We start from the raw sequence: 13,252 nt of genomic DNA on the forward strand, positions 1-13,252 counted from the left end.
ACTTCTCTGGGCCTCAGTTGCCTCATCTGTAAAATGGGGATTGACATTGAGCCCCACATGGGATAGGGACTACTTAGTCCAATCCGATTAGCCTGTATCCATCCCAGCACTTAGTACAGGTCCTAGCACATAGTACGTGCTTAACAAATACTGCAATTATTATTATTATTATTAATTGTCCACCAAATATCTTGTATTCTCCCAAGTACTTAGTATAGTATTCCTCGCATAGTAAACCCTTAATAAATGCCATTGATTGACAGCTTGAACCCTATTGAAATCCTTGCCTCTGGGCAGAAAAAGTGATGTTTCTCTTCCTGTCTTTCTCCCCCAAGGAGTTGGAGGCCGTGGAGGGAACTGAGGCTGACTCCAGAAGGGAGATGGAATGCAGAACCAGCTCTTGCCCCGGAAACATTCCAAGTTGTCCCTCCCCATCCTGCCGGTCCAGGCCACAGGAACCGGGGGATCCAGGGTCCCAGATGAAGAAAGGGGACTCTCCTGGGGACCCAGCCTCTGACCCCATTAAGGTGGGAAGTCCCATCCAGAGTGGGAACCCTGGTTCCGGTGAAGATGCCACCAGATGTCAAGAAACCCTTTCCCCGACGTCCCTCCAGAAGATGGCCCGGAACGCAGAAATGTTTTCCTGCCAAAGCGTGAACTCCTCAATTCCGTGGCCCAGGGGGCCTGGGGAAACCCCAAAAGTCTTGGACCAGCTCCTGGAGAGCCATCCCCAGGACATCCCCTTCCACAATCCCCATCTTTACGTCACCCACTCGGGAAGAACCAAGTCTGTGCCCAAATTCAGGGTGTTGGCCCTGCCTGACTTCTGGGGTCACCGCTCACCTCCTTCCGGACAGTCCCTGTTGGAGCGTAAACGTGGAATCCAGAGGTGATACGGCTGTCATTGAGTCAACTCTGCCCCCCTTTTTTTTTATGTTTTTGTTAAATGCTTACTATGTGTCAAACACAGTTCTAAGCACTGGGTTAGGTAGAAGATAATCAAGTTGGACTCAGTCCCTGTCCAACATACTGCTCACAGTCTAAGTAGGAGAGGGAATCAGGATTTAATCCCCATTTTGCAGTTGAGGAAACAGAGGCATAGAGAAGTCAGCTGACTTGCCGAAGCTCACACGGCAATCATTTGGCGGAGCAGGGGTTAGAACCCAGGTCCTTGGACTCCCAGGCCTGTGCTCTTTCCACTAGGCCATACTGCTCCTTGTAGACAATTGGGTGCCAATTCCCAGGCACCCTAGCAGTGAAGAAAATTTCTGCTTCTCTTCTGACTTAGCACTTTCTTCCTGGGGGGAAAGAAAAATCAGCCTGGGGACAGATTTCCAGTTCCTTCAAGTAGGGACATGGCCTGTGCTGCTTCAGTTCAGGCAGAGACCCTCCATCACCCAGAAATATCTTGCAACACAGTTGACAGACCTGAGGTCTTCCTCTTCAACTGCCAGTCGCAAGCAACAGATGTTTCCTCCTGACCCTGATGCCTGCTGACCCAGAGCACGGGCCTTGTCAACTCCTCATGGTCGCAAACTTGGCGCCTGGGATAATGGGCTATAAAGTCCCTTAGTCCTCTGGACTTCCTAGCTCTAGTTGCTAGATGGTGCTCCAAATAGTTGGTTTTCTGGGTTCTGCCTATTCTGGGGCCGAAGAGAAGAGGTGACTTGCTTAGGGAAACCCACTGGAGCCATCTTGGGAGGCTGTGATAAGTGGGATCCAGAGTGAGTCTATTAGGGTGGGGTTAATAGGGGGGGCTTCAGGGGCTGCTCCCTAAAGTCTCAGCTTTGTCAGGGGAGGGAGGGAGAAAATGCCTCTCCCCCAGCCCAGATATGTCCGGACAATTGGCTCAAAGCCGGAAAGGAGACCAGGCCACCATTGTGTCCTTCTTCTCTACCTAATCCAGCCCCACACTGGCTCCCTGGAACCTTTAATCTGTCCCTGTTATGGGTTCGAGGTTGAGGGCAGGACTGGGGGCTGGCAAAGAATGGAGGAATGGAGTGGAGTTAAAGGCTGCGTTGGCCTGGGGTTTAGGAGGGGAGTTGGAGTGAAGAAAACAGAGGGAGGGAGGGGAGAAGAAGGGGAACAGACTTTTGTCCCCCAGTGCTATCTAGGGCCAGCAACCAGCTGCTTCTCTGAAAAAGGAAGATCCTTCAATTTTGGTGCTTAACCTAAGCCCTGCAGCAAGACTGGTCTAGGGACACAGTACTGTAATAATAGTAATGACTCAACTCCTCACTTCAAGTAGCTTGAAGTGCATGCTGCCAGATTCTAGAAAGGGAAAATGTCCCTTTATTAAATGATTCTTCTCAAGGATCTCTCTGACCTGTTTGCTGTCAGTCAATCAATCATTCAATCAATGGTATTTATTGAGCCTTACTGTATGCAGACCACTGTTTTAAGTACCCAGTATAATACAACAGACGCCTAGTGGATAGAGCAGGAGCCTGGGAGACAGAAGGATCTGGGTTTGAATCCCAGTTCCTTCCCTTGGGCAAGTCATTTCACTTCCTCTGTGCCTCCATCGCCTCATCTATAAAATGGGAATTAAGACTGTAAACCTCATGTGGGACATGGACTTTGTCCAACTTGATAACTTGCATCTACCCTACAGCTTTAATATAATGCCTGGCACAGAATAAGCACTTAACAAATACTTTAAAGAACAAAACCAAACAGAATTTTATTGTCTGCTTGTGGCAAACAGGACAAGGAGGCAGACAGCTGCACAGTAATCCTGACTTGACCATTTCATTGGGGGTCCAGTATTGTGACACTGGACCAGTCATGCCGGGGTTGGAGTTGGGGAAAGATAGAGGGAGGAAAGAGAGGAAACAAAGAAGGACTCCTCCACCCCATCAGAATATGGGATTACAAACTATGCTGGCTGAATGCTTCAAGCAGCGTGGCTCAGTGGAAAGAGTCACAGGTCATGGGTTCAAATCCCAACTCAGCCAATTGTCAGCTGTGTGATTTTGGGCAAGTCACTTAACTTCTCTGTGCCCCAGTTACCTCATCTGTAAAATGGGGATTGAGACTGTGAGCCCCACATGGGACAAACTGATCACCTTGTAACCTCCCCAGTGCTTAGAACAGTGCTTTCCACATAGTAAGCACTAACAAGTACCATTATTATTATTATTATTATTGTTATTATTATTATTATCATTCAAGGATCTCAACCAGCAGGCTCCCTCTTTCCCATCTGCTCCCTTCTCCCATTCCTCCCCAGCTCATACTCTTCCCTACTCCCAAGCAATTCCATTAACTACCCCCCAAGGATCAGAATGGAATGAATATCAACTGTTGAAGGGATACTCATACAAATGCATGGCAACATGGAGGGAGAGGAGAGATGAAAGGGAGATTGAGGGACTAATCAGGGAAAGACTGTTGGAGGAGGTGTGAGATTAGTAGAGTTCATTAATTCATTCATTCAGTTGTATTTATTGAGCACTTACTGTGTGCAGAGCACTGTACTAAGCTTGGAAAACACAATTCAGCTGAATGTGTGTTGAGTGGTGGATGAGGAATTCCATTTTGGATGTGTTAAGTTCGAGAAACCAGCAGGATATCCGAGTAGAGGTGTCTTGAAGGCAGGAGGAAATATGAGACTGCAGAGGAGGGAGATGCGGGCTGGGGATACATAGGAATCAAACACTTTGAGATTGTAATAGAAACCATGGGAGTGAATGAGCTCTCCAAGGGAGTGGGTGTGGATGGAGAACTGGAGGGGATCCAGAACTGAGCTTTGAGGTACTACCACAAATAAATCACAGGTAGGGGAAGCAGCAGAGCGTAAGGCTGTGCACACAAGCACTGTAGGGCTGCAGGTGAACAGTCAGAGAGACACAGCTTAACATTTCCTCCTGTGGCTCACTGATGCTGGCTGGTCCTTGATTACAGATAACCAACCTCAGATCTGCCAGCTGGCTAACTCTACCCACTGGCTTGAGTTGTCTAATGGAATGCATGGGCATCTGGGAGTCTGAGATTCAGGAGACCTGGATTTCCGTTCCAGTTCTGCAAGTGGCCTGCCATAAGACCCCAGGGCAGTGATGATATTATCGGTGGGATTTGTTAAGCGTTTGTTATGCGGCAAGTACTGTGGTTGGTGCACTACAATCATTCCCTGTGCCATAGTTCCTGGGTCACATGGGGCTCACAGCCTAAGGTGGAGGGGAGGACAGTTCTTTCATCCTTTTACAAAGGAGGAAACAATGGAAGAGAAGTTAAATGACTTGCCTAAGGTATTTACTATGTGTCAAGCACTGTTCTGAGCACTGGTGTAGATACAAGCTAATCAGGTCAGACACAGCCCCTGTCCCACATGGGGCTTACAATCTAAATAGGAGGGAAAGCGACTGTTGACTCCCCATTTTAAAGCTGAGGAAACTGGGGCACAGAGAAGTTAAGTGATTTGCCCAAAGTCGAACAGCAAGAAATTGGCTGAGCTGGGATTAGAACCCAGGTCCTCTGACTCCCAGACCTGTGTTCTTTCAACAGGAGATGGCTGGAATTTTGGCAGTACTCTTCCAACATGCTCAAGGGGCCTGAGTTCTGGCTGTGACTGGGGTTTGGGGAAGATGACCCATGGCAGTAGTATTTTCCCTCTGCAGCCACCAGATTTCATCTTCCCCTTTTTATACAGGCAAAAGGAATAACTTGGAAAGTTGAAAGAGAAGAATTAGTCTTTAGCTAGACTTCTTGAGAAGATTAAGAAGGAGAAAACTTATTTCAGAGGAGCAGTGCTAAAGGTAAGAAACGGGGGGTGGGAAGGAGAAGGAAAACAATCTCCCAAATAAGCGGGCAGGTCTATTTGCCAAAGTTGACCAAGCAGAGTATGGAAGCCAGAACGTTTCATTAACCAAACTTTTCAGTGTTGTCAGCGAAATCATCTCCGAGCAAAGGATCCCTGGATCCTCTCCCAGTTCTACTCTGGGCTGCAATTTGTGAACCTGCGATTGTTCTGATTTCGCTTCCCAGGGCCAAAATATCGGAGGACATCCAACGGCTCATCCAGACGGATGACGTGATTGGCCGGGTCGTCTTCAGTCTCGACGAACCTTGGTAGGTACCCTGGGCTCTTTTTCTATATTGCTTGTATTATTTGAGATTTTGCTACTCTTAGTCAGCCACTGCCAGTTCAGCTCGGCTTCCAGCCGTTTTAGATAATCTCTTCCCGGGAGGACTGCAGACCCTCCCCTGGGTTGATTGCGGATCAGTGAGATTAATAGTCACGAGTCCATTTGTTTTGATCCTTTTCTTCCAGCCCCGTGCAAAGCAGCAGTGAGACAGACTGCTTGCGGTTCTTCTCCAGGTTTGAATCCGGGAACCTTCGGAAGGCCATCCAAGTGCGTGAGTAAGTATTTCACATCCGGCACAAATGGGCTACTGGGAGTTGTGAATTTTGGTGGAATTCTAATGGGGCTTAATGAGTAGATGACAATGCAAACTTTGGTATTGGTTAAGTGCTTACTCCATATTAAACACTGGGAGGGAGAAAGGGTATTGAATCCCCATTTTACAGAGGACAAAACTGAGGCACAGAGAAATAAAGTGACTTGCCCAAATTCATGCAGCAGGCAAGTAATGGGACTGGGATTAAATCCCAGGGCCTCTAATTTACAGGCCCTTGCTCTTTTTTAAAAAATGGCACTTGTTAAGCATTATATATACCAGGCACTGAACTAAGCCCTAGGGTAGATGCACGTTAATTTCACTGGATACAGTCCATATCTCATGGGGCTCACAGTCTTATTCCCCAATTTAGAGATGAGGTAACTGAGGCACAGAGAAGTGATGTGACCTGCCCAAAGTCACACAGTAGACAAGTGGCGTTGCTGGGATTGGAACCCAGATCCTCTGCCTCCTAATCCTGTGCTCTATCCACTAGACCACACTGCTTCTCAATAGTAAACTGTAGTAAACTGTAAAACCTACTATAACAAGAAAGACTTCTTCAACAAGTCCATCCAGGCAAGAGAGATTCAGCTGTGAGACAGGCTCATGTAAGGACATTTGCTTCACTTGCCTAATGCTTTTCTCTTCATCCCTTCCGCCTTACATTCCCCCTCTTGAAAGCAGACAGACATTTGCATATCAAAAATGTTATATATTTGAAAATCCACTTCCCAGGAAGTGGGCCTTCCTCCATCTTAGAGCAGAAACCTCTGGTTGGGTAAGGCCTGTGTTGGATCTGTTTAACTTGTGTCTGCCCCAGCGCTTTGCATATGCACATGGTAAATGTTATCTTCCCCCAGGGCTTAGCACAGAATAAGCATTTAATAGGTGCTCTGATGAAAGCAGCCTGATGAGAAGCAGCATGGCTCAGTGGAAGGAGCCCGGGCTTTGGAGTCAGAGGTCATGGGTTCAAATCCCGGCTCTGCCAATTGTCAGCTGTGTGACTTTGGGCAAGTCACTTAACTTCTCTGGGCCTAAGTTACCTCATCTGTAAAATGGGGATGAAGGCTGTGAGCCCCCCGTGGGAGAAGTTGATCACCTTGTAACCTCCCCAGTGCTTTGCACATAGTAAGTGCTTAATAAATGCCATTATTATTACTATTATTATTATAAAGGAATGAATAGCACTATGTCTTTGAGGCACCACTTGAAAAAAGAGCTAATTAAACAAACAAGGATGAGTTTAGCCTAGGCATCCAACAGTCCTGGGCAAATTATGAACTGGAAGGGACTCCCATCCTAACTTGGTCAATATAGGATGTGTTTTTTTGCCCTGTTGCCCAGCAACACTTGTCAATCAATCCATCAATGGTATTTATTGAATGTCTACTCTATGGAGAGCACTGTTTTAAGCATTTGGGTGAGTGCAATACAACAGGTTTGGTAGACACTATCCTTGTCCATTTGGATCAACACTTAATAATAATAATAATAATGATAATGGCATTTATTAAGCGCTTACTATGTGCAAAGCACTGTTCTAAGTGCTGGGAAGGTTACAAGGTGATGAGGTTGTCCCACGGGGGGCTCACAGTCTTTATCCCCATTTTACAGATGAGGTAACTGAGGCATAGAGAAGTGAAGTGACTTGCCCAAAGTCACAAAGCTGACAAGTGGCGGAGCCAGGATTTGAACCCATGACCTCTGACTCCAAAACTCCTGCTCTTTCCACTGAGCGACGCTGCTTCACTGCTGCTTCAAGAAAAAACACTTGTCTTTTCTTCTGGTATTTGTTAAGCACTTACTATGTGCCAGATCCTGTACTAAGTGCCGGATTAGATACAAACAAATCAGGTTGGACACAGTCCATGTCCCTCATGAGGCTTACAGTCTTCTATCCCCATTTTACTGATGAGGTCACTGAGGCACAGAGAAGTGAAGTGACTTGCCCAAGGTCACACAGCAGACAAGTGGTGGAGCCGGGATTAGATTCCAGATCCTTCCGACCCCCAGACCTGTGCTCTATCCACTAGGCCACACCGCTTCTGACGCTTCTCTTGTGTTCCAGGTTTGAGTATGACCTGTTAATGAATGCCGACGTCAACACCGCTCAACACCAACAGTGGTTCTACTTTGAGGTCAGCGGCATGAAAGCAGCCATTCCCTACCGCTTCAACATCATCAACTGCGAAAAGGTCAACAGCCAGTTCAACTACGGTACGCGTTGGTGGGGACGAGGCTCTTCCGGGCCTCAGAAATCAGCCAGGACCCTTTTGGCAGTTGGGGCGGTGCCTGGGTGAACTGCTCTGGTTTCGGGATGAGGTCAGTGTATCGGAACACCATGGGCGGAGGCAGCGCCTCCTGACACGCTTGGAAGTGGTTGGGGAAGGATGCGGAAACATTCTGCTGGCCTCGAGAGGGGTCCAAATCATCCTGATTTTACCCCTTTTGATGCCGAGTCTATCTTTTTATGACATTTTTTAAAAATGGCATTTGTTAAGTGCTTACTATGTGCTAGACATTTTAAGAGAAGCAGCGTGGTTTAGTGGATAGAGCATGGGCCTAGGAGCCAGAAGGACCTGGGTTCTAATCCCAGCTCTGCCACATGTCTGCTGTGTGACCTTGGGCAAGTCACTTCACTCCTCTTTTCCTCAGTTACCTCATCTATGAAATGGGAGTAACAGTGTGAGGCCCATGTGGGACAGAGACTGTGTCCAACCTGATTAGACTGTATCTACCCCAGCACTTAGAACAGCGCTTGGCACATAGTAAGCACTTAACAAGTACCGTAAATTAATAATAATGAATTATGATTAATCATTATCATTGGGATGAATACAAGCTAATCAGGTTGGACATAGTCCACGTCCCACATGGGGCTCACAGTTTTAATTCCCACTTTACAGATGAGGTAACTGAGGCACAGAAAAGTGAAGTTACTTACCGAAGGTCCGGCAGAAGACAAGTGGTGGAATAGGGATTTGAACCCAGGTCTTTCTGACTCCCAGGCCCATGATGTTTCCACTAGGTCATAATGCTTCTCTAAGCATGTTAAGCGCTTACTATGTGCTAGGCACTGCACTAAGCACTGGAGTAGATACAAGCAAATCAGATTGGACACAGTCATGTTCCACGTGAGGCCTCACGGTAGTAATCTCCATTTTACAGATGAGGAAATTGAGGAACAGAGAAGTAAAGTGACTTGTCAAGGCCACACAGCAGACGAATGATGGAGCCGGGATTAGAACCCAGGTCCTCTGACTTCCAGGTCTTTGTTCCATCCACTAGACCACACTGCCTCCCTTGATTTTAATAGTCAAGGATCCTGGCTCTTTGGTGGGCCTACTGGACTTGTCACAATGTCACTCATACGTGGGCAGCTCCAGGAAGCTTGGATACCAGACTTTGAAGTTTCATGACCCTCCCGAGGGTGGTAACATCTTTCTAAATAATATCCTAGAAAATGCATCTTATCATATATCCAAAATATGCCTTATATGTATTATTCTGTACAGGACCACTACATCCGAAAAGTGGAAGTAAGTGTCAGGGCACTGTTCTAGCTCTTGGGAGAATACACTACAATAGAAGGAGTTTGTAGATGTGGCCATCCTTCTTTCAGGGATCTTAAAATCTAGAGGAAGCAAAGTGGCCTAGTGGAATCCCTGCTCCTTTCAAGGATCTTAAAATCTAGAGGAAACAGTGTGGCATAGTGGAAAGAGCACGGCCTGGGAATCAGAGGACCTGGGTCCACCACTTGTTTCCTGTGTGACTTTGGGCAAATCACTTAACTTCTCTGTGCTTCAGTTCCCCCATCTGCAAAAATGGGGACTCAATACCTGTTCTCCCTCCTACTTGAACTGTGAGCCCCATGTGGGAGCTGATTATCTTTTTTGTCTACCCCAGTGCTTAGTACAGTGCTTAATAATAATAATAATGGCATTTATTAAGCACTCACTATGTGCAAAGCACTGTTCTAAGCACTGGGGAGGTTACAAGGTGATCAGGTTGTCTGACGTGGGGCTCACAGTCTTCATCCACATTTTACAGATGAGGTAACTGAGGAACTGAGAAGTTAAGTGACTTGCCCAAAGTCACACAGCTGACAATTGGCGGAGCTGGGATATGAACCCATGATCTCTGACTCCAAAGCCCGTGCTCTTTCCACTGAGCCATGCTGCTTCTCTAAAAAAGTGCTTAAAAATGTGCTTAAAATGTGCTTAAAAGTGCACAAAAGTGCTTAAAAAATGTATTATTATCATTATTGCTTACTACTTATAAACAATATGGTGAAGTGAAAGAGTATAGAACTGGGAATCAGGAGATTTGCCGCCTTAATTCTGCTTCCCCCACTTGCCTTCTGAGTGACCTTGGGCAAGTCACTTAACTTCTCTGCCTCAGTTACCTCATCTGTAAAATGGGAATTAAGACTGTGAGCAGCACTGTGTAGGGCAGGGACTATGTACAATCCAATTATCTTGAATCTACCCTAGTGGTTAGTTCAGGGCCTGACGCATAGTAAGCACTTAACAAATACCATAAAAAAAGTGAGACCAGCAAGGAGGCTGCTATAATAATCTAGCTGTAATATGACAAGATCTTGAACTGAGGTGATAGCAGTTTGGGCAGAGTGGAAGGATGTAAGAATTATTGCGTAAGAAGAACTGGCAGGATTGAGCAGTAGCTTGAATAGGAGAGGTGGGTAAGCCGGCTGTGGGCAGGGATCACTTCTAGTACAGTGCTCACACAGTACAGTGCTCTGCACACAGTAAATGCTCAACTTCCACTGGTTGATTGCTTGATTGAAAGCCAGTGGGGAATCTAGGTTGACACAAGGCTTGTCAGCATCTGGAACCAGAAGGGTGGTGATGTCACTGAAAAAGATGGGAAAGTTGAAAGGTGGAATGGGTTTAGGAGGGAAGATGAGTAGTAATTGTTTGAGTTTTCACAGCTTACACATCTCTATCCCTCCAAAAAGCTAAAAAAACTGCTTTATGGTTTTACATTTAAACAACATTCCTATGCAAGGAGGCGTATTCATATTTTTTATGTTTTACATGTAACTTATTTAGATACGAAACTGCAAAGTTGCCCTTTATGTTCAAACAAGTTGCTACTGATTAATGAAATGTGTCTGTTCGTGTGTCGGGGGGGTGTCTCTGTCTGTCTTAACAAGACAGTATGAGACCCACACTTCTGAACCCACTGTCCCTCAAAAAGATTGTCTTTTGTTTTACTGTCACATTTGTTTGCTGTGCCTATTTATAGAAAAGTACACCAAGAGGATAAAGGAATGAGTGGAGGGCACACATTTGAATCAGTTGTCCTGATCTGAGTATTTTTTTAGGAGCAGCAAAATAACACTGATGAAACAGATGGATGATTATATGATATTTGTGCTCAACGATATCATTAATATTGATGGGGAACCTACTGTTCACACAGTGTTGTTCTAGGTGCTTGGGGCGCATGAAAGAAAGAAGCATGAAATACCTTTCTGTAGTCCTTTTATAAACATCTTTAAACTCTATTGCTTCCCCCTACCTGTAATTTATTTTAGTGTCTAAAATAATAGACCTGGTAGATTGTAAGCTTCTTGAGGGCAGGGATCATGTCCACTAACTCTACAGTACACTCCCAAGTGCTCGATAAATACTAGTGATTTACTGATTGATGTTTACTCTGCCTTCAAGGGACTCATCCTTGGAAGGGGCGGTCGAGCTTCAAGTAGTTCAAAGAATGTGAGAGAGGCCCAAGTGGAAAAATGCCTCCAAAACAATTAACAAGCAACTCTCTTCCTCTCCCTGTACCCTTCTGGAGAATGTTCTGGTTCCTGAATTTTACTTTGTTTCGTTTAGGGATGCAGCCCACCATGTACTCGGTCAAAGAGGCTCTCCTAGGCAGGCCGGGCTGGGTCCGAGCTGGCTGTGATCTCTGTTATTACAAGTAAGTGTGTCGCTTGACAAACTTGTGGATCCTTTCCCATCCCTCCCCATCCTGGGTGAAACACGGTGATGTCCATATAGCCCTCCCCTGCCAGTCATGCCAATCTGGGGCATCTTCAGTCCATCACGGATCTCAGCATTTAGGAGAGGGGTGGGGGCCTTTTGATGATAAGCGCTAGTGCAGTGCTCTGCATATATGATTGAACGAATGATGATATTTCAGTAGCAGCAGGTTGAGTGAGTGTTGTCTATTTGCAGAGCACTGTGGTCGTTAGTTGGGGAATGTGCAGTGGACATGAAAGCACGAACCCTCTCCTCGAAAATACAACCTAATGGGAGAGGCAGTGGGGGAGCGCTGTGGCCTAATGGAAAGGAGCATGGGCCTGGAAGACAGGACAGGAGGTCTTGCCTGCTGTGTGACCTTAGAGAAGTCATTCAAGTTCTCTAGGCCTCAGTTTTCTTATCAATAAAATGAAGACTCAATCAATCAATGGTATTCATTGAGGAGTTACTCTGTGCAGAGCACTGTGCTAAGCTGTTTCCTCATCTGTAAAATGGGGATTCAATACCTATTCTCCCTCCTCCTTTGACTATGAGTCTTACGGGAGACAGAGACTGTGTCTGACAATTAACTGAGATCCACTCCAGCACTTAGAGCAGTGCTAGAGACATAGTCAGCACTTAACCTAAATAATAATAATAATAAAAGGCCTTCTGGAGTAAATGTGACAACCCCTGCAAAGAACTTGCAGGGGCTCTGTACCCCTATAGATTTGGCAAATATTGGCCTTTTTTGAGCCCATTTTCCCAAAGACAGTTTCTTAACAGACAATAAAATTTACCCTGGACATCACCAGGCCAATTGGTGCACTTCTTCATTCTTTTCTCCCTTGGTTTGAATTCAAAGTAAGAAGTGGAATTTTATCTATCTGTATATAGCTATTATTTATTGATTGATTTATCTATTTATTTATATTAATGTTTGTCTCCGCCTCTAGACTGTGAGCTCGTTGTGGGCAGGAATGTGTCTGTTTGTCCATTCATTCATTCAATTCATTCAATAGTATTTATTGAGCGCTTCTCCCCCTCGTCCCCCTCTCCATCCCCCCATCTTACCTCCTTCCCTTCCCCACAGCACCTGTATATATGTATATATGTTTGTACATATTTATTACTCTATTTATTTATTTTTTTATTTTACTTGTACATATCTATTCTATTTATTTTATTTTGTTAGTATGTTTGGTTTTGTTCTCTGTCTCCCACTTTTAGACTGTGAGCCCACTGTTGGGTAGGGACTGTCTCTATATGTTGCCAACTTGTACTTCCCAAGCGCTTAGTACAGTGCTCTGCACACAGTAAGCGCTCAATAAATATGATTGATTGATTGATTACTGTGTGCAGAGCACTGTACTAAATGCTTGGAAAGTACAGTTCAGCAATAAAGAGAGACAATCCTTGCCCACAATGGGTTTACAGTCTAGGGCGGGGAGACAGACATCCAAACAAGTAAACAGGCATCAATAGCATCAATATAAATAAATAGAATTACATATACACACCAAAACAAGTTAACAGGCATAAATGTAAGTACATACAATTACAGATATGTACATATATACACAAGTGCTATGGGGCGGGGAGGGGGATAGAGCAAATGATGTGAGTTGGGGGCAATGGGGAGCGGAGCGGAATCTGGGGAGAAGGGGGGCTTAGTCTGGAAAGACCTCTTGGAGGAGGTGAGCCTTCAAAAGGGCTTTGAAAGGGGAAATGTGATTGTTGTTATATTGTTCTCTCCCAAGCGCTTAATACAGTGCTTTGCACACAGTAAGTGCTCAATTAATACTACTGAATGAATGAATGAATTGGAATTGAGTGGTTCCACCTCCCTATTTGAAAATAGA

General features: G+C 45.5%; 1 protein-coding gene across 1 annotated transcript in view; it reads left to right on the forward strand.

Annotated features, from left to right (window-relative positions):
- AGBL1 (ATP/GTP binding protein like 1) overlaps window positions 1–13,252 on the forward strand; it is a 655,387-nt gene that overhangs the window by 127,691 nt on the left and 514,444 nt on the right. The window contains exons 11-15 of the mRNA XM_038747354.1: window positions 336–889; window positions 4,987–5,070; window positions 5,273–5,362; window positions 7,472–7,620; window positions 11,262–11,349. Coding sequence (XP_038603282.1) covers window positions 336–889; window positions 4,987–5,070; window positions 5,273–5,362; window positions 7,472–7,620; window positions 11,262–11,349 — 965 coding nt within the window. The remainder of the gene's footprint in view (window positions 1–335; window positions 890–4,986; window positions 5,071–5,272; window positions 5,363–7,471; window positions 7,621–11,261; window positions 11,350–13,252) is intronic.

Source organism: Tachyglossus aculeatus, chromosome 5 (assembly GCF_015852505.1).
Source record: "Tachyglossus aculeatus isolate mTacAcu1 chromosome 5, mTacAcu1.pri, whole genome shotgun sequence".
NCBI classification, from domain to species: domain Eukaryota; kingdom Metazoa; phylum Chordata; class Mammalia; order Monotremata; family Tachyglossidae; genus Tachyglossus; species Tachyglossus aculeatus.